The following is a 16,091-nucleotide window of genomic DNA, read 5'->3' as shown; positions in this document are numbered from 1 at the left end:
TCATATGCCAGCTTGGCTATCTGCCATTTCCCAAATTCTCTCTGTCCTCTCTCTCTCTCTCACTATTCATGCTCACAGTGAAGAACAAAATCAGACAAGACTTGGACTAAGGCTTCGTTCACATGGAATGTCTATTTTCTAAAAATCTATTTTCTATTCGCGCTATCTTATGATCACGGTCTGTGCCCTGAATATCCCGCCGCGTAATTACTGGCAGCGCAAGCCAGTTACTTATAGTAACTTATAGTAACTGGCTCGCGCTGCCAGTAATTACGCCGCGGGATATTCAGGGCACAGACCGTGATCATAAGACATACCGCGAATAGAAAATAGAATTTAGAAAATAGACATTGCATGTGAATGAAGCCTAAGTAGCAGTTTTTGAAGTCTTATCCATAAGCAACCAAGTATACTGAAGAGACCATTCCATTGCACTGACACCGTTTAGTCCATTTTCAATCCAGGGTGGTATTTAATGTGAACACATCCTATAAAATGAGGAAGCATTGTAAATAGCAAAATACACTTTATTGCCACTTTAAAAATAACCATTTGAGCAGAACATTAGCACCAGTTCTGGATTTCAATTAATACCAAAGCCCTATTTGCTTTATGTTAAAACTTATAACAAAAAATTGAAAAGGCACAATCAGACTGAATAACTTTTTTCTTTAAATATTGCCTTCAGATTTCTTTCAGAAAAAAAAAAAAATTCAGCAACAAATAAGCTACCAGTATTTCATTTTCTTAAATAAAAAAATATACAGCAAAATAATATATCCAAGCTTAAATAGCAGTCCATGTCAGAAGTTCACATTTATTGGAATAATCTAGGCAAGCTGCTTGGCAACACAAAAGAAACCTCCAGCAGTACCAACCTGCTGGGTGAACCAACATTTCCTCTAGCTGATACACCAGGTGCTGTATTTACCTGAACAATTCATGCTATTGTCTCACCCTACCTTTAGATTAATTAATCATATTAGGTCTACAGGTAAAGTCATTTATTATGCAAAAGATATATCTTCAGAGGCAAAGCTGTGACCTTCTGCAGGTTCTTATTACATCAGGCTATAGCAAAGCTGATAAAATAAAGCTTGTGAAACAAGATAAAAGGCATCTAGTTTTTCAGAACAAACGTGGCTAGATTTGCCACTTCCCTCTTCCTCATTGCAGCTGCGAGAAAAAAAATCTGTTAAGTGCTGCATAATCTTACCGCATGAAGCTTCCTTTCTCTGCTATCAGATAAAATCTCCAATGGCATATGACTCATGCATGCATATATAGTGAGCAACAGAATGGAATGAACATGAAAAAAAATTATGCGTCAGATCAGGAACACTTGTAGTGTTGTAACAAATAACCATTTTTTTTACATAAATCCAAGCTAATCACAAGAATATTAATATAAAGAATAGGGACAATTTAGTTTCTTTAAATCTCCATTAGTCATAAATATGGATTTCTTTGATCCTAAAATAAAATAATTATCATTTTAAAAAATATATTTTTTCATCCAGTGTTAAAAGATTTTGACTATTAGCAAAATGTATTAGCAAAGAACAAACGTAATTACCTTAGGTTATTGACAAACTAAAATACCACTGGTGTAAATTACACAATTCTTAAACTGAAAATACAAAAATTAATAAATGAACACAATCATTTTCTTTGTTCTTTGCTTTACTTGCTGTCACCAGAGTGCACCCATTCAAGAAATGAAGTGAAAAAAATAAAAGAGCAATAATAGCGGTGCATTTTTTTTCAAACTTCAAATAGCAAACTAAATACTGTTTACAATGCATCATCTTATGCATAGCTTCTGAGAACAAACGAAGCACAGAACACTTCTACACCTAAAAAGCCGTAGTTGTCTCTTCGTAGCCATGTTTGGGGAGGGTGGCATACAAAATGTTATCATAATTTCCATTCTCAGTTCCATCTCTGTCCCATGTGCTGCCGTAAAAACCATTAGCAGGGAGATCATTATAGGCGTCTAATGTCAGTGGATGACTGTGACTTGGAGGCAGGACGACTTCACTGTTGTCATGGTAACCATTCTTGCCTTTGTTTGGCTGATCAAAAGTCTTGCTCCTGGGAATGGCCTGCTGGTCCCTTGGATGCCATTTCCTGGGCAAGCTCATGCTGTTCTGCTCATACTGGTCTACAAGCTGCCACACTGGTCGGCCTACTTCCATACTGGGGTCACAACCATTTGAACCATCACCACTGACTGCAGGCCTTGATAACCACTGTGGCTTTGGACTCACTGGAGGCTTGAAACTTTGACTGCGAGGAATGGATACCCTAGGCTTTATATGTTTCTTTGGATGATGGCTTTGGAGTGTATAGTAGTTACTGTTGTTTGTATTCTCCTCACTTTCGGGGTTGTAATTGCTGCTGGTCTCATCATTATTGAAACTTGGATTAATGAAAACCATTTCGCTTTTTTTTGATAATGTATCACTGTCACTTTTACTGTTCTTTACAGCAGACATACTTTGTCCATTACAAATAGCACCATCTGAAATACTTTTAGGTGGGTCCCGACCTCCCAGATTATCATAGAGAGGTGCCTCCAAGAGCTCTAGCGGTGGGGGAGGGAGCTTACTTGCGTCAACTTCGTCTGTGTTATAATTGCTATATTCTGGGAGCTTTTCCTTTCCAGGTTGAATTAGGATGGGTGCCACAGGTTCGCTTTCTTCAGGAATAGAAGTAAATACTTCCTCATCCTCGATTTCTGGTTGGCCAGGAGGTGGCTCCACAGGTACTGTGGGGCGAACTCTGGGTTCACTGCAAGCGCTCCTCTCAGATAGCTGGCGGTACTTGCCACCCTCACTGATCTGAACCTACAAAAATCAAATAGGATATTCACTGTAGCGTTTCTTTTTTAAATAATCTAAAATAATTGTTTACTCTGAAAGCATGTTTTCCTTATCATTTAAAACAACCACATAATAGTAGAGTATAGTGTTTTGTATTTTGGTTCCAGCACTTTCAATAGTGTGAACATCGAATTATTTTATCATCTGGCTAAAAGCAGAAAAAGCTTTCATTACAGGTATATCTTTTCGGATTTCTGACAGAAAAATATTCCAGACATTTTGCTACAAATTCCATTTCAACTTACTGGAAAGCTTTCACTGGAGGTGCTCCTCTCTGAGAGAGCCTTGTACTTCATCCTGGGGCTGGCCTGCACATGAGGGGGGACCACACCCAAGGTGCCATCTCCAGGGAGCTATAAACAGCAAACAAAGCATGGTAACTACAGTGATCATTCAATATGACATTATCACCTTAGGTGCTTCTTCATTGAAATAAAGATATGAAATAAGTAACAGAAAACAAAGATCATAGGAAAAGGTTATGCCAAACAAATCTTTTAAAAGCCAGATGAAAAAGTGTCCCCTTTTGTTTCCACTATGACTCCAAAGTTCAAAATCTGATGGAAAACTTGTCAAACTTAATAGTTTAAACTGTTTTATCTGTGCTGTTCAGATCAAACTTAATAGTTAAAACTGTTTTATCTGTGCTGTTCAGAGATGATTGAAAGAACAGTAAGAGGATTAGACAATGTCCATCCTGTCTATTAATATGATTATTAATAAGCACTATCAAGTAACAAGGGAATGAGTAATAAAACTATTGTCCTTATCTCAACCCTTACAGGGCAATCCTATCTGTAGGACTAACATGGCAAAATGGTTGGGAAATAATCTATATAGCATTTATAAAAGTATTCATGTATTCTTCTCACTTCAACACTTCACACTAAAAATATTTAAGGCAACACATTCACATGTCACTGTGTGTGTGTTTGTGTGCATAAGTGCGTACGTGCACACACATGCTTGGGCACAGATATTTCCAGGTCAAGAATTTCTTGGCTAGGTATCCTCCTCATATAAAACAGGCTCCATAGAAACCTACTTAATGCATGAGGAGATGATAAAATTCAGTGCAATTAAACTGTATGCCTGGGAGACTGAGAGATGGACAGACTGATAGGTGAGAGAGGGGAAAGATAATGACCCGCTGTCCAGGTGGTGAATGAAGGAGCTGAAGAGGTGAACTTTAGAGGATACATAAATAATAGAGGATGGACAGATTTTAGCTTTGATCTTTTAGGTCATTCAGTTTCGAGCAAAATTATAATTGTATGGTCTGTGGTTACATCCTGTGGTTACAGCTCATGAGCAAATTTCTCCAAGTTTGTACCATGAGCAATGGGTATTTCTCTCTTCAATATTTATATACAAAAGGGTGAACATGGCACCTGGAGTGCCCAATAATGTGTATCATCTTTTTATACCTAACATTTCTGTGCAATACATGTACACTTAGTTTTCATCATGTACACGGGCAGGTCATATGTCTTTTATTTGATGTGTGTGTGTGTGTGTGTGTGTGTGTGTGCGTGCGTGTACATATATTTGTAAATATATGTGAGTGTGCACACATGCTAGTGTAACCTAATGACACCACAGAATAGTATGAAAAACAAGCCCCTCTCTCTAAAATTCTGACACAAATAAAACAGGTTCTTTAGACATTTTGACATTTACGGAACAAATACTAAAAATTAATGGAAAGGAAAGATAAACATCTGCTAAACTGAAGCACACCTGGTCATAAGGAGATGCCATGGACAACCTTCCATTTGCCAGACACTTATGCAGAGAATTCATATCATGCAAGTGTCAGACTAGCATTTTAATGTTTAAAATTCCACTTTCTCAGATAAAATCCTGACCAGTCCAGACAACATTGATAGACAACAATAAGCGAAAGGCAAAATAAAAGTTACTGGCTTGAGGGTAACAGGAATCCATTCTTAATTATATTCATGCTCAATTTGCAATTTGGCATCAACTCATTTTTCAACTGATCCTAGGATTTCAAACTGTGTGACAGCTAATTTGTCTCAGGACTTTCTGCATGTATCCCATTTTAATTTGCTGGAGAAATTGCCAGATCAATCTTTATTTTTGAAGAGTGCATTATCTGCTTCATTTAGCAGTGTTCCTAGGAGAGAAAAAAGTGGTAAAAGCTCAGAATTAGCTGCAGCTTTTAGATTTCCATCTGAATGCAAATCTGCTTAAAACCTACATTTTTTTTCTTTTACACTAAATTAATCTCTCTTTTATGGATGAAAGCTCCAGATAAACTTGTTTTTAATTCCATGCATTGGTTTTCAGCAAAGAAAAACTATATTGTCTTAAAAAGCAAGAAAAAAGGGTGCCCGTGACCTGGCCTGCTGGCCCTTAACCTTTCACTATTTCCAATATGTGAAATGATTGGCAAATCAATCTCTATATTTCCGCACTGTGAATTATTGGCTTCATTGAGCGCGACTCCCCAGAGGGTGCACATAAAGTCCTGCTGCTCTCAACACATATCCTAATCAATGACCAACTTGTCTACACTCAAACCCAATGGGAACAATGTGGGAATTTTTTTTTATAAAAGAGTGCATGAGCTCTTCAATAAAGACTGAACTTATTTCAAATACGGACAGTGACTCAATTTTGTTCTTATTTGTCTTCTTCTGACATTTTTATAAAATATATGATACAGATGAGTAGAAATAAATAAATACAATTTCCGCACCGAAAAGCCAAATATAGTCAGGAATGTTTTTTTTCCTGAAATCAATTTTTTATTAATACCCTTGTTTATTTAATCAACTTTGAAATTAATATCTTAATAATATCATAGTTTATTTAATCAACTTTTTATCCATTGCTTAAGGTCATAGAATTAGAATGGTCTCTGCAGAAATTTGTTTTTGATCTATAGCCAGAATGTACGTATTGTTGTTTTATTGACTTACAGACTATATAATATGAAGATAGAAACCAAATCAAACAAGAATTTAGCCTCAAAATAGTCAATAATCAAAGCCCTTTCTTCCTTCACCAACAATGTCTTCTATTGCATGGGCATTAATTCGACATAAGAGATTAATAGGCCCCTTCACCAGTCAGTTCAATATCCAAAACACACTTACACAACTATTAAGCTATATTTCTTGTGCAATCAATATAAAGATCTCAAGTCCACTGGGATTTGATTTTTGACAGCAAAATTAATGTACAGTCTGTGTTGTTTCTGCATTAATCCTCATTAAACACTTTCTAGAAGCTGTAAATAACATTCAGGAGCTCTCCGAAATAAGTGAAGCTTGGAAAATTAACTTCAGTATTAGTGCCAGAGTCCTGGGCATAATACAAGCAGCCCACTCCTCTAGTGAAGATGTTTTACAATCATAAATGTTTTCTCGCCACTTGAAGCAGTTGCACCCCATGAAACAAGTGTACCTTTTACCAAGTTATCAGGAAATTTAATTTGCTTATGTATTATGTGTGATGTAAACCACTTCATCACTTATTTATATAACCCTGATGCAGGTAGATTGTCAAAAAGTAACAAAAGATAACTAAATTCATGTGCTATCATGTGATATCGCCACATGTGGTCAGACAGACATTGCACAAGAAGGGGAACTTCAGATTCCCCATGCACCCATTTCAACAGCTTTACCATCAAATGATTCATCTATGTGTCTTCTAGTGATGCCACACAGTACCCTCTTTGAGAACTGTCACCACCATTAGAAACACACTTCTGATTTATCATCATTTTAATTTGATTTTTTATGATATAGTCTCATGAATTGAATTATCTATTGATAGCAGTATTACTTTTTTAATGGTTTGCCATTAACCACACAAATAATTCAGAAGATAAGCACATTAAGCTTCCCATTAGGGAACTCAAAATAACATGAAGATTAGCAAATTAGGCAGCTACATTGGTTGACTATGTTTGGACAGAGGTCTCTGTGGAATTTGTTCCTTGTTATGACATATTGGCCATGAAAAAATAAAAAAAAAAGTTTGCGAGCTGCAGATATCAGTTACATGTAAAAAATCCAAGACATCTCCTTTAGAGGTTTTTAAAAGATTATTTTGTATTTGACTAAAAATTTAATGAGAAGGCTATTTCTGCATTTTTCTATCTCAAACTTGAGCCTAGGCCAGTCTGGAATTGAATTTTAAATCTCGAAATACTGTGATGCTGTGAAAAAATCTTCTAGACCTGTATTCAGGAACTTAATTACATACCAGTAAAAGCACCCACTGAATCAAACTCTGAATTTTATTCAAATCTAAACAGTCCTCATTCCTCAATGAATTCAAGGAGCTTCTATCACTCAAACTAAATAACCAAAACTGATCTTATTTACCTGTCATAAAAAGGTGTGAGGCGCAATGCCAGTAATATAGATTACTGGCATTGCGCCTGGATTATATTATGTATACTGTTAGGTCATAGTCATTGTAAAAAATGTACTTGAACCGCAATAAATAATAATAATAAATAATAAAAAGCACTTGGTAGGTTCTAGTAGGATTATAAAAGGTAGTCATGATATTTAATTTTACATGCCACAGTGATAAATGTCACTCAAGGTGGCTCTCTGATTATGGGGTTTGAATACAAATGAGAAGCTGTCACTGGTTTGGCCAGATTACTGGTGATAAATTACCCTATATTCCATCAATTTTAAGTAAAATCTCTAAGGTGATCTCATGCAGACTTTACAATTGAGGCTTAATAGTTCTGAATCGACTCTGTTTGGGTAAAAGAGGCTTATAAGAGATCTCTCAGACAAAATAAATATCCTTCACTCCTGAGGTTATGAATTCAACAGGACTTATCAGCTTTCTGTATGAACTAATTTATGAGAAACTGTATCCAGAATACAACCGATTACTATTGAGATCATATAAAGAAATCTCATGACTAATCTCTCTTTTTTCTTTTACATTCAAGTTGAATTTTTTTCTTTGCACATGTACCAATTCCTCAAATTGTCATGTGCCTTAAATACCATCTTGACAGGGAAAAAATGAGACTTTGAGCTGATAAGCTGTGTTGTGACTGCAAAATCATATGGGATTTATACTGAAATAGAACAATCCTTAAAACCATAGCAAAGCCACACTGCCAGTTAATATCAACCATATAATCACTCAATGCCATATGCAATGAAGACATGTAGAATTTACACATATAGTGAGACATTTGCCCATCCTGGAAGCAAACAAATGATCAATTTCCCTGTGTGACTTTTAAATTCTATTTTGGCTATTAAATCTATTATTTTGCCAACATGTTCACATCAATTCCTTATTTGACAAGATTACTTCTGACGCCTCTATGTCATACACATTAGTTAAACAACACAAACATTTTCCCCATTTCTAGAATATAGTGGAAATCATAAATGTTGAGCTAATTCAAGATCTTTAAAATATTAATCAGACATGAATGACCAGGAATGTAGCCAGTAATTTTAAAATTGGGGCCGGGAAGGGGGGGTGGGCTTTTCTGAAAAAAATTAAAGGACCTTTTACCATAATGGCATAGAATCTAGATCATACTTTTTTATCAGCGCAGACCTTTTCACTGTTTAAAGGTTTGTTTTTTACCCCCACCCCCCCATAACCCCACTGCCCAGGAGAGTGAAAATGGATAATACAAAAGTGACTTTTAGACATGATGTCTTTCTTACCTTAGACTTATTTAATCAATTAATGTTATTTGAAGAAATTTGCTTATAACTTTGAATTCAAATGAGCAGATCTATCCAAACGTGCAACAATTGGTATATAAGGTTGAGTAATAAGAGAAAGCTTCACTAATCTGCTATCAACACAAAGTGCCTTTACCCTTGAAAGAAATGACATCAATGAAATAAAAATTATCACAAGATATCCTTGAACAAAGAAGCACCGACATGGGCAGCTTCAAAAGAATCCTACAGCATTTAAACTGATGGTAATGGGTAATAAATCAAACCCAGATTACCACCTCTCTAACAAATAGAAGGCAGCATTGATCCCTTCCTCTAAATTAACTGCCAAAGCCTACATAAAAAACAGAGGTGATCAAATATGTTTCCAATATACTGAACTTTTATTCATCAGATTTTCCAAAATGACTTAAATACTGAGCATATTATCAGCTATGAAAGTTCACTCCAACATTGAAAAACAGTTGCTGTGTGTGTCCTACAGATGCCTTATTCAATGCCATTCAACATATTGATTTTGTCTTATATAATCATGCCAGTCATAGCAATCTTTTGAAATGAGAAAAAAATGTCTTGCTCAAAAAAAAAAAAGGTAAAATTGAAAGAATGTTTCAGTTGTCAAAGAGAGAAAGTGAAAGAGTTCCCAGCAAATCAACTCTGAATAAAGTTTGATAGTTAGCCACCAACTCTGGCACAGAAACTGTAATTGAGTATGTAAAACTGTTGCATGTCATCATGCACCCCAGGCACTTGGCAGGTCCCAGTGCTATTAGCTAGACTAATTTGAACTTCAGCATGGCTGTGCTGTCACGTCCTTCTCCTCTCCTGTCAGTCAGGAGAACCTGCAGTCACAGGTGAGGAAATACCCATAAACACAAGATATAGTTGATAAACACCCTACTGATAGATAAACTAGGCGGCCCATGGCACTGTCTTTTTGATTATCACACAATCTACAAGCTACCTGATTACCCTGGACTTTCCAATAAACACCCTATCTAAGTTAACATATCACCATGGCAATGTTGATAAATATTATTTCTGAATAAACTGAAAGGTCAAAACTCCACTGCTTGCCATGCACTCATAGCAAGTTTTAACCAGCTAGTATAGAGGTTTCCTACACTGATGAATAGACTTCCACTTCCATTCAATCCCTAAAAACTGCTAATTAAGCCCCAGCCCATATCCACGTTTTAATCAACATTCTCTGCTCAATTAGCCCCATTTTCCATACAATAATAGGAACAGTAACAATCTTGGGAGTTATTGGTGATTTTCTACTTCAATATTTTGTGTACTGTAATGCAACACATGCCATACTGTCTTGGCTACCTGACAAAAAGTGTCTCCTGTAAGTGTTGTGTTTACAGAATGTTGGTGTTGTACTAGTGGTTGGTTCCTGATTAATTCTGAATTGTTTCACTGCTGCTGAGCTGTGGAGTGTTTACTTAAATAAACCAAGGAAGTGTGCACAAGGAAGTAAGTTTCCTCAGGGTTACTGCTTATGAAAAATAAATCGATGAAGCACTTTTCTGGGCTCACTCCTGCATGACAATTGTTGTAGTCATTAAAATCAATGACAAATGTAGAAAAAATGGTTCTTTCCTATTTTTCCTTTTGTGACAAAGAGTTTTCAACATTTAGTGAAAATGATTTTTGTTTGCAAGCATAAATTCCTCAAGATCACAGCATTTTTACTTTTCATAACAATAGAATACTGTTTGTCAAGACATTTCTCATCCAGAACATGGCGCAAACATGTAAACATGATAAATAAATCTGCCAGGTAGTTATTGCATGTAACTCTTTCCCATAACACCAGAGCATAATTTCTCTATTACCTATATCCTGACTTTAAGAAAAACCTTTCAACATTCAGCCTACTGGCAATAGACATGGCAAACACTGCTAGGGTTCTTGGCATTAATCTATTTAATGTCATACATCAAAGGGCATGGTGAAATAACAGTGAGAAAAGAAATCAATTTTGTGAGTAAAAAAACAAGCATTGTTCTCTTTAATCACAGACCCCTGCCAGTAATCCTGACGGCCTGAGCTGACTGAAGTATTGTGCCATGATGAATATCAACCGCAATGAAAAGACCGCATACATTTCTATCTGTTATAGTGCAGATGTTAAAAAGAGATTAGTTTTGGACAAGGGATATAAACTACACAAAATGAAAACTAATATTACTCCTGAACACGAAGACCTCTGGTCATGGAATTCTTCTGTGGCCCTTCCCTTGTTGGTCCAAATTCTTTCTGTCCCATCAAGACCATCATTACAATGTCTAAAACATGAAACAAAAGCCACAAATATCCACTCCTTTTTGATTTTCTACACAAAATGCTACTAAACACCCACCAAGTAATCAGTTTCAATTGTTGTATATTACTTCTTGTTTATCATTTCGATTAATCAGATAGAAACCATTGATAGCCTCGAGTGCTTTGGCCATAAACTGCTACAAATGAAAAACCCAGTAATGGACTGTTCAGTGTTCAAAAGCGTAAAACGGAACGCCCTTGGCACATTATTTTACTTCAGTAAGCCTAAGTAGGCAATGCAATGAACATCACACCACAAAATTTAACAAATCCAAAGACTTGGAACCTGTGGCTACGAACCTCAAACCAAATTCATCAACACGCATCTAATCTTCTATACAAACAGCTGACAAAAATCCCCAAATGTAATCATCTTTGTTTGATTACTTTTAACTTTTATTTTTTACATTATAACATCCAATAGTACATTTTTGGTTGAACATAGAAGGCTGTAGGTGAACAGCAAGTAACCAGGAAATAATGCAACATCCACCCATCAGCTGTAACACACTCAAGTGTTAACACATGGGCTCCTGCAGCTGATTAAGCTTTTTTTTTACTTTTTAAATAAATAACACATTTTTTGAAAGACAGACCAACATCATTAACCCTTGTCATGTTTTATCACAACCAGTGCGTCACCCTCTATATTATCGGTGACAGTTGTGTCCCACATAATAAGTTAGGAGAGCAGACAGACTACATCCATGTATGTTCTGGTGATGCATAAGGACTAAAGTTGTTCCCTCCCTAAAAGTGCATGTGAAGGGCAATTAGGGCCTTATCAGAATCTGAATACATTATATATATATAGAGAGAAGACTCATATATAGAGGGCTCTAACAAAGGCACATATACCTGTATATACATACATACATTCACAAAGTGTGTGTGTGTGTGTGTGTGTGTGTGTGTGTGGCAGGAAAAGGGTGGGGGATAGACAGGCCAAACAAAGATCTTAAAAAGACTTTGTTTTCTTACCCTTTATTCAACATTAACAAGCATGCAAGGCTTATCACTGCAAACATGGGTGGTGTCTGAAGAGGGATCATGCACTTATTCACTGAAGCACATCATTAGAGATAAAATGCGCAGATAACCCCTTACCGATTTAAAGGTTGAATTGTTCCCTTCCACAGTTGTCTCAGCTACACCTAAGCTTTCCTTATTTTTTCTTGTACGTCTGCAGAGAGAAAAAAAGATGCATTCCAACATTGTTCATTTTATTATAATGTTCTTAATCACATTTTCCTGAGTTTTAAATGGAGAAGAAATATAATTTAAAAAAAAACAACAAATTGTTAGCAAAAGGAAAATAACAAAACCAAGCAAATAAAACCAAAATATACGTAACATTCACCCAAAGTTATGTGTACAAATATATTATTCAAACAAATATATTTCACTTTCAAAAACAAATCTCTGTGCATGGCTGGTATTTTGAAAGAATGTTTCCCGTGTATCTTGTGTCGCGTTTTCCTGTATAAACTGCAACAAAGAGGTTATCAGAGGATAGCAAATAAACTATAAAGATAACAAACCCTCAACCACAAATCAATTAAACAAGCAACTGAACTCATGATGCTGAAAGAAAAACCAAACAATGTATGCATGCAGTCCACTGTTGCTGGGTTTGTTCCAAATACTTGAGAAAAGAAAGTTATGTGTTATAGTTTGCTGTGAACACTGCTGACGCTATTTAATTAATGAGCCAGATAACACCAAAACGTTTGAAGAAAATTATTGAATAATTAACTAATCTATAGTGTATATTGAAATCTATTGTTCTAAGTTTAGGATAAACACATATGCTTTATAGACAATTAGGAAATTAGAACTCAAAAGAGCTTTCATGGATCACATTTCTCACTTCATGAAGTTATTTTGGTGATATTGTTTCATGTATTAATCTCCATTTTATGCATTATTGAAATATAAAGATAATACAGTGAAACCATGATTAATCTTTAATTTAAAAAAACTGAGTAAGAAAGTTTAAGCCAAAAATCATTGCTGCAACACAAAATATTGTACCAAATCAGAATATGATAAAGCTTTGACAAATGTACAAATCTAATGTTATCTTCATTGAAAACTACATATACTAGGTTTTTTCTTTAATTTCATTTACAGATGATAAATTACACCTCCAAAACTCCTAAGGGAACATAGTGAATGACAATAAAAGAAAATGAAACTTAATGGAAGCTCTCTGGTCTAGTGCAACCCAAGGAAATGCAGAACCCTGTGAAATTGACTGTGGCACTCCATAAAAATACACAAAAAAAGCAACTAATAGTCTAAACATGTACAAAGACTGCCAATTTCATGCACCTGTTCATATATATACAGATACATATCCACACTAAGCTCTTGGCAGTCAAATGGGAAAAGAATACTGTCACTAGTATATGATATCATTCCATTCACCCATGCTGATTTTAGTATTCATAAGGATTTTAGCAAAGTGTCTTCAGAATGGCAAGGACTAGGTTATGCTGAAAGTTTTAATTGTCGGTTAGGAAGGGAGAGTGGCATATATTAAAACAGAGGGGCAAGTCACTTAATGTAGAAAACTTAAGGTTAGCATGAAGCTTCATCTAATTTACTCATTTTTTTATGTGAGATAATGAGGATTAAATTTTTTTCATATCTTCCAAATATTTCCATTTTAAATGGTGAACTGCTCTTCCAACGTTTTAAACATGTTCTCCTTAAAATACAGCTAGGATACAGCCATTTCCAAAGCATGTTTTGAAAGTCAAAGAAATTTCCTCATTATATTCGATGTCAAAATAGCCTGGGCTAGGAATATAACACGGGTGGAGGAGAATATTCATAAGGACTGGGTACTGGGGATAAAATTGCTACTTTCTAAAAGGGTGACTGCATACATAAAAATAATCATTGTTATATCTCAAAAAAAGTCTTAACAGCTATGTTGTTGCTTGGACCAAGTTATGCCACAGTGCCCATAATGCTATGTGACTGCTGTGCTACATAATGCTACTGTTACCATTTGGTGCATTCCAGCTGCGCAGGGAGAACATGAAACTGCAGGTGATGTTATCAACAGAACTAGCACTTCTAGTGAAAACTTCTACATGCAATTGATAATTACTCTGTTTAAACTTGGGTTTCCTTGTCACAAAACCAAGGTGGATGGTGATACCCGGACCTTGTGAAAGAAGTTTTCTCTCTCCTTTGGGTCAGTGAGAAAGAGGAGATGAGAAATGGATTGATTAATAACAAGCTTGTGTCAGATGCTTCATCAGTCAATACACAATGTAGAAATAGGTGAAATGTACATGTCAATGAAAAACTTGCAATTAAAATAAACTGATCAATTAGTATTGCCCCGGAGGGCAACTCCAGTTAGTTTGATTTAATATCACATAACAATGAGTTATTTGTGTGGGGCAAAACTTCAAAGTGCTGCTCAGTCTGTTACGTACCTAGTCTATGTTCTGCACACATATTATGTTCTGAAATCTGACAATTCCAGCTAAATTTGATCAGCAATTCCTTAAGCTTCTATGATGTTAATACTTGATCTATTAGTAATAATGTGCTATATTATATACAGGCCAATGATGGTCAGTTAATTATTAATCAAATAACAAATTATGCCACTTATTAGTAGTGGCATTTATTGCCACTTAGTTTAAGAGTTAAAAACCTGGACTGCACCATCCTTTCATATTATCAAATACCTGTCCTTAAAATGAAAAGATCATGGCACCTGAATACCACCTTGCATATTTCTGATTTTATGAGGCAATACAGGTACAAAGGCATGAACAGATAATATCTTCCCCTCTTAACTCACCTGCATACTATGAATAACACAACTGCTACAAGGATAAGTATAAGTAACGCAGCTCCTATTCCAAGGCCCAATCCAAGCATCCCAGAGTTTGCCCCAGTAGTTGAGGCAGCAACCGAGGCAGATGTCTGATCAGAGCTCATTGCTCCTGTTGATGTTGCTGCCATTGTTGTAGCATCTGGGGATAATGTCCAAATGGTATTTGCCTTATTGCTACTGTCAGCATGGGAAACGGCCACTGTAGTCATTTTCCCATTATCATCACCTCCAGTGCTTGATATAATTACAGTAGGTTTGGTAGTAATAACAGGGGGTAAACTTGAACTGTGCTCATCTTGAGGCCAAAGGGTTTCATTTAATGTGATGGTAAAATGTTCTAACTCCGCATTTTTTAATTTTATATCAATATTATGTGTTAAACCATAATCCTGTAAAGTCTGGTTATTGAAGATAAGATCTCCTGGGAAGGCCGGGAATGACCCTAACCATACATCTTTAGTGAAGTTCCTCAACTCATCTCGCCATTCTTCAATTTCTGTGCAGTTTGTTGAATTCCTTATACAGAACATATTGGCTTCACTCTTCTCATACTGAAACATAAAATCACATAACAGATGATATGTGATACATAGTACAATTAATAAAGTGGTGGCAATAATGATGTTATCTCAATAACTTTTGTGGAAGTTGATGTCAACTTTATTAAGGGAAATTTTCTTAATTTCTACAACCATTTCAATTCATTATCAAATGTTTTATTCCTTTTTTTCTTTGACTTTTCTAATTTTTGCTTTTTTTAAATAAAATTATTCTATAATTACATTTTTTAGATTTTGCTTCGTGATGTCACTTTTGCTACCTTTCTTATATATTATTTCTTTAAAAATGAAAAATCGGAGAAAATCAATAAACTTTATAGAATTCATTGTCATAAAATCTATAGTTTAAAATTTAAGTCGAATCACATACAGGAGCAGAAACAGATATCAAACAATTAAACAAATTTAGAACAAAAAAAAAACTTGCCTGACTGTAGAGAAGTACTGCGACCAGTAAGTAGAACGTCCGCATGCTTTCAACTAGGATCGATTATACTTGCGAAGTTGTGTGCTATGCGAAACTTTGGAAAAACAAAGGCAAACTTATACAGCTCTCATTTTTTCATCTAAAAGATTTCCATTTATCCGCTGAGTCCACGCTAAAAGTCAAACTTCAGTTATCCATGCGGGATACATTCAACGGTTACTGTTCTTGACCAACCTACAACGCGAAACGCGAACACTGGTTGCTCACGACAGCTGCTTTCGTGTTGACATGAACTCGGAAGTA

The 16,091-nt window shown here is 35.6% G+C and overlaps 1 protein-coding gene across 1 annotated transcript; it reads right to left on the bottom strand.

Moving 5' to 3' along the window:
- Positions 1–513: 513 nt before the first annotated feature.
- On the bottom strand, positions 514–16,071 carry LOC106152036 (uncharacterized). The gene is made up of 5 exons (XM_013525498.2): positions 15,789–16,071; positions 14,766–15,352; positions 12,044–12,119; positions 3,131–3,238; positions 514–2,849 (listed from the first exon to the last, which is right to left on the bottom strand). The coding sequence occupies exons 1-5, from the start codon at positions 15,831–15,833 to the stop codon at positions 1,857–1,859; spliced, it is 1,809 nt and encodes a 602-aa protein (XP_013380952.2). The 5' UTR covers positions 15,834–16,071; the 3' UTR covers positions 514–1,856.
- Between the last annotated feature and the right edge of the window lie 20 nt (positions 16,072–16,091).

Source organism: Lingula anatina, chromosome 2, assembly GCF_051362555.1.
Source record: "Lingula anatina isolate TDL-2025a chromosome 2, LinAna3.0, whole genome shotgun sequence".
Classification (NCBI taxonomy): Eukaryota; Metazoa; Brachiopoda; class Lingulata; order Lingulida; family Lingulidae; genus Lingula; species Lingula anatina.
Note: the sequence above shows the minus strand (reverse complement) of the source record. Positions and strands in the feature narration are given on the sequence as shown.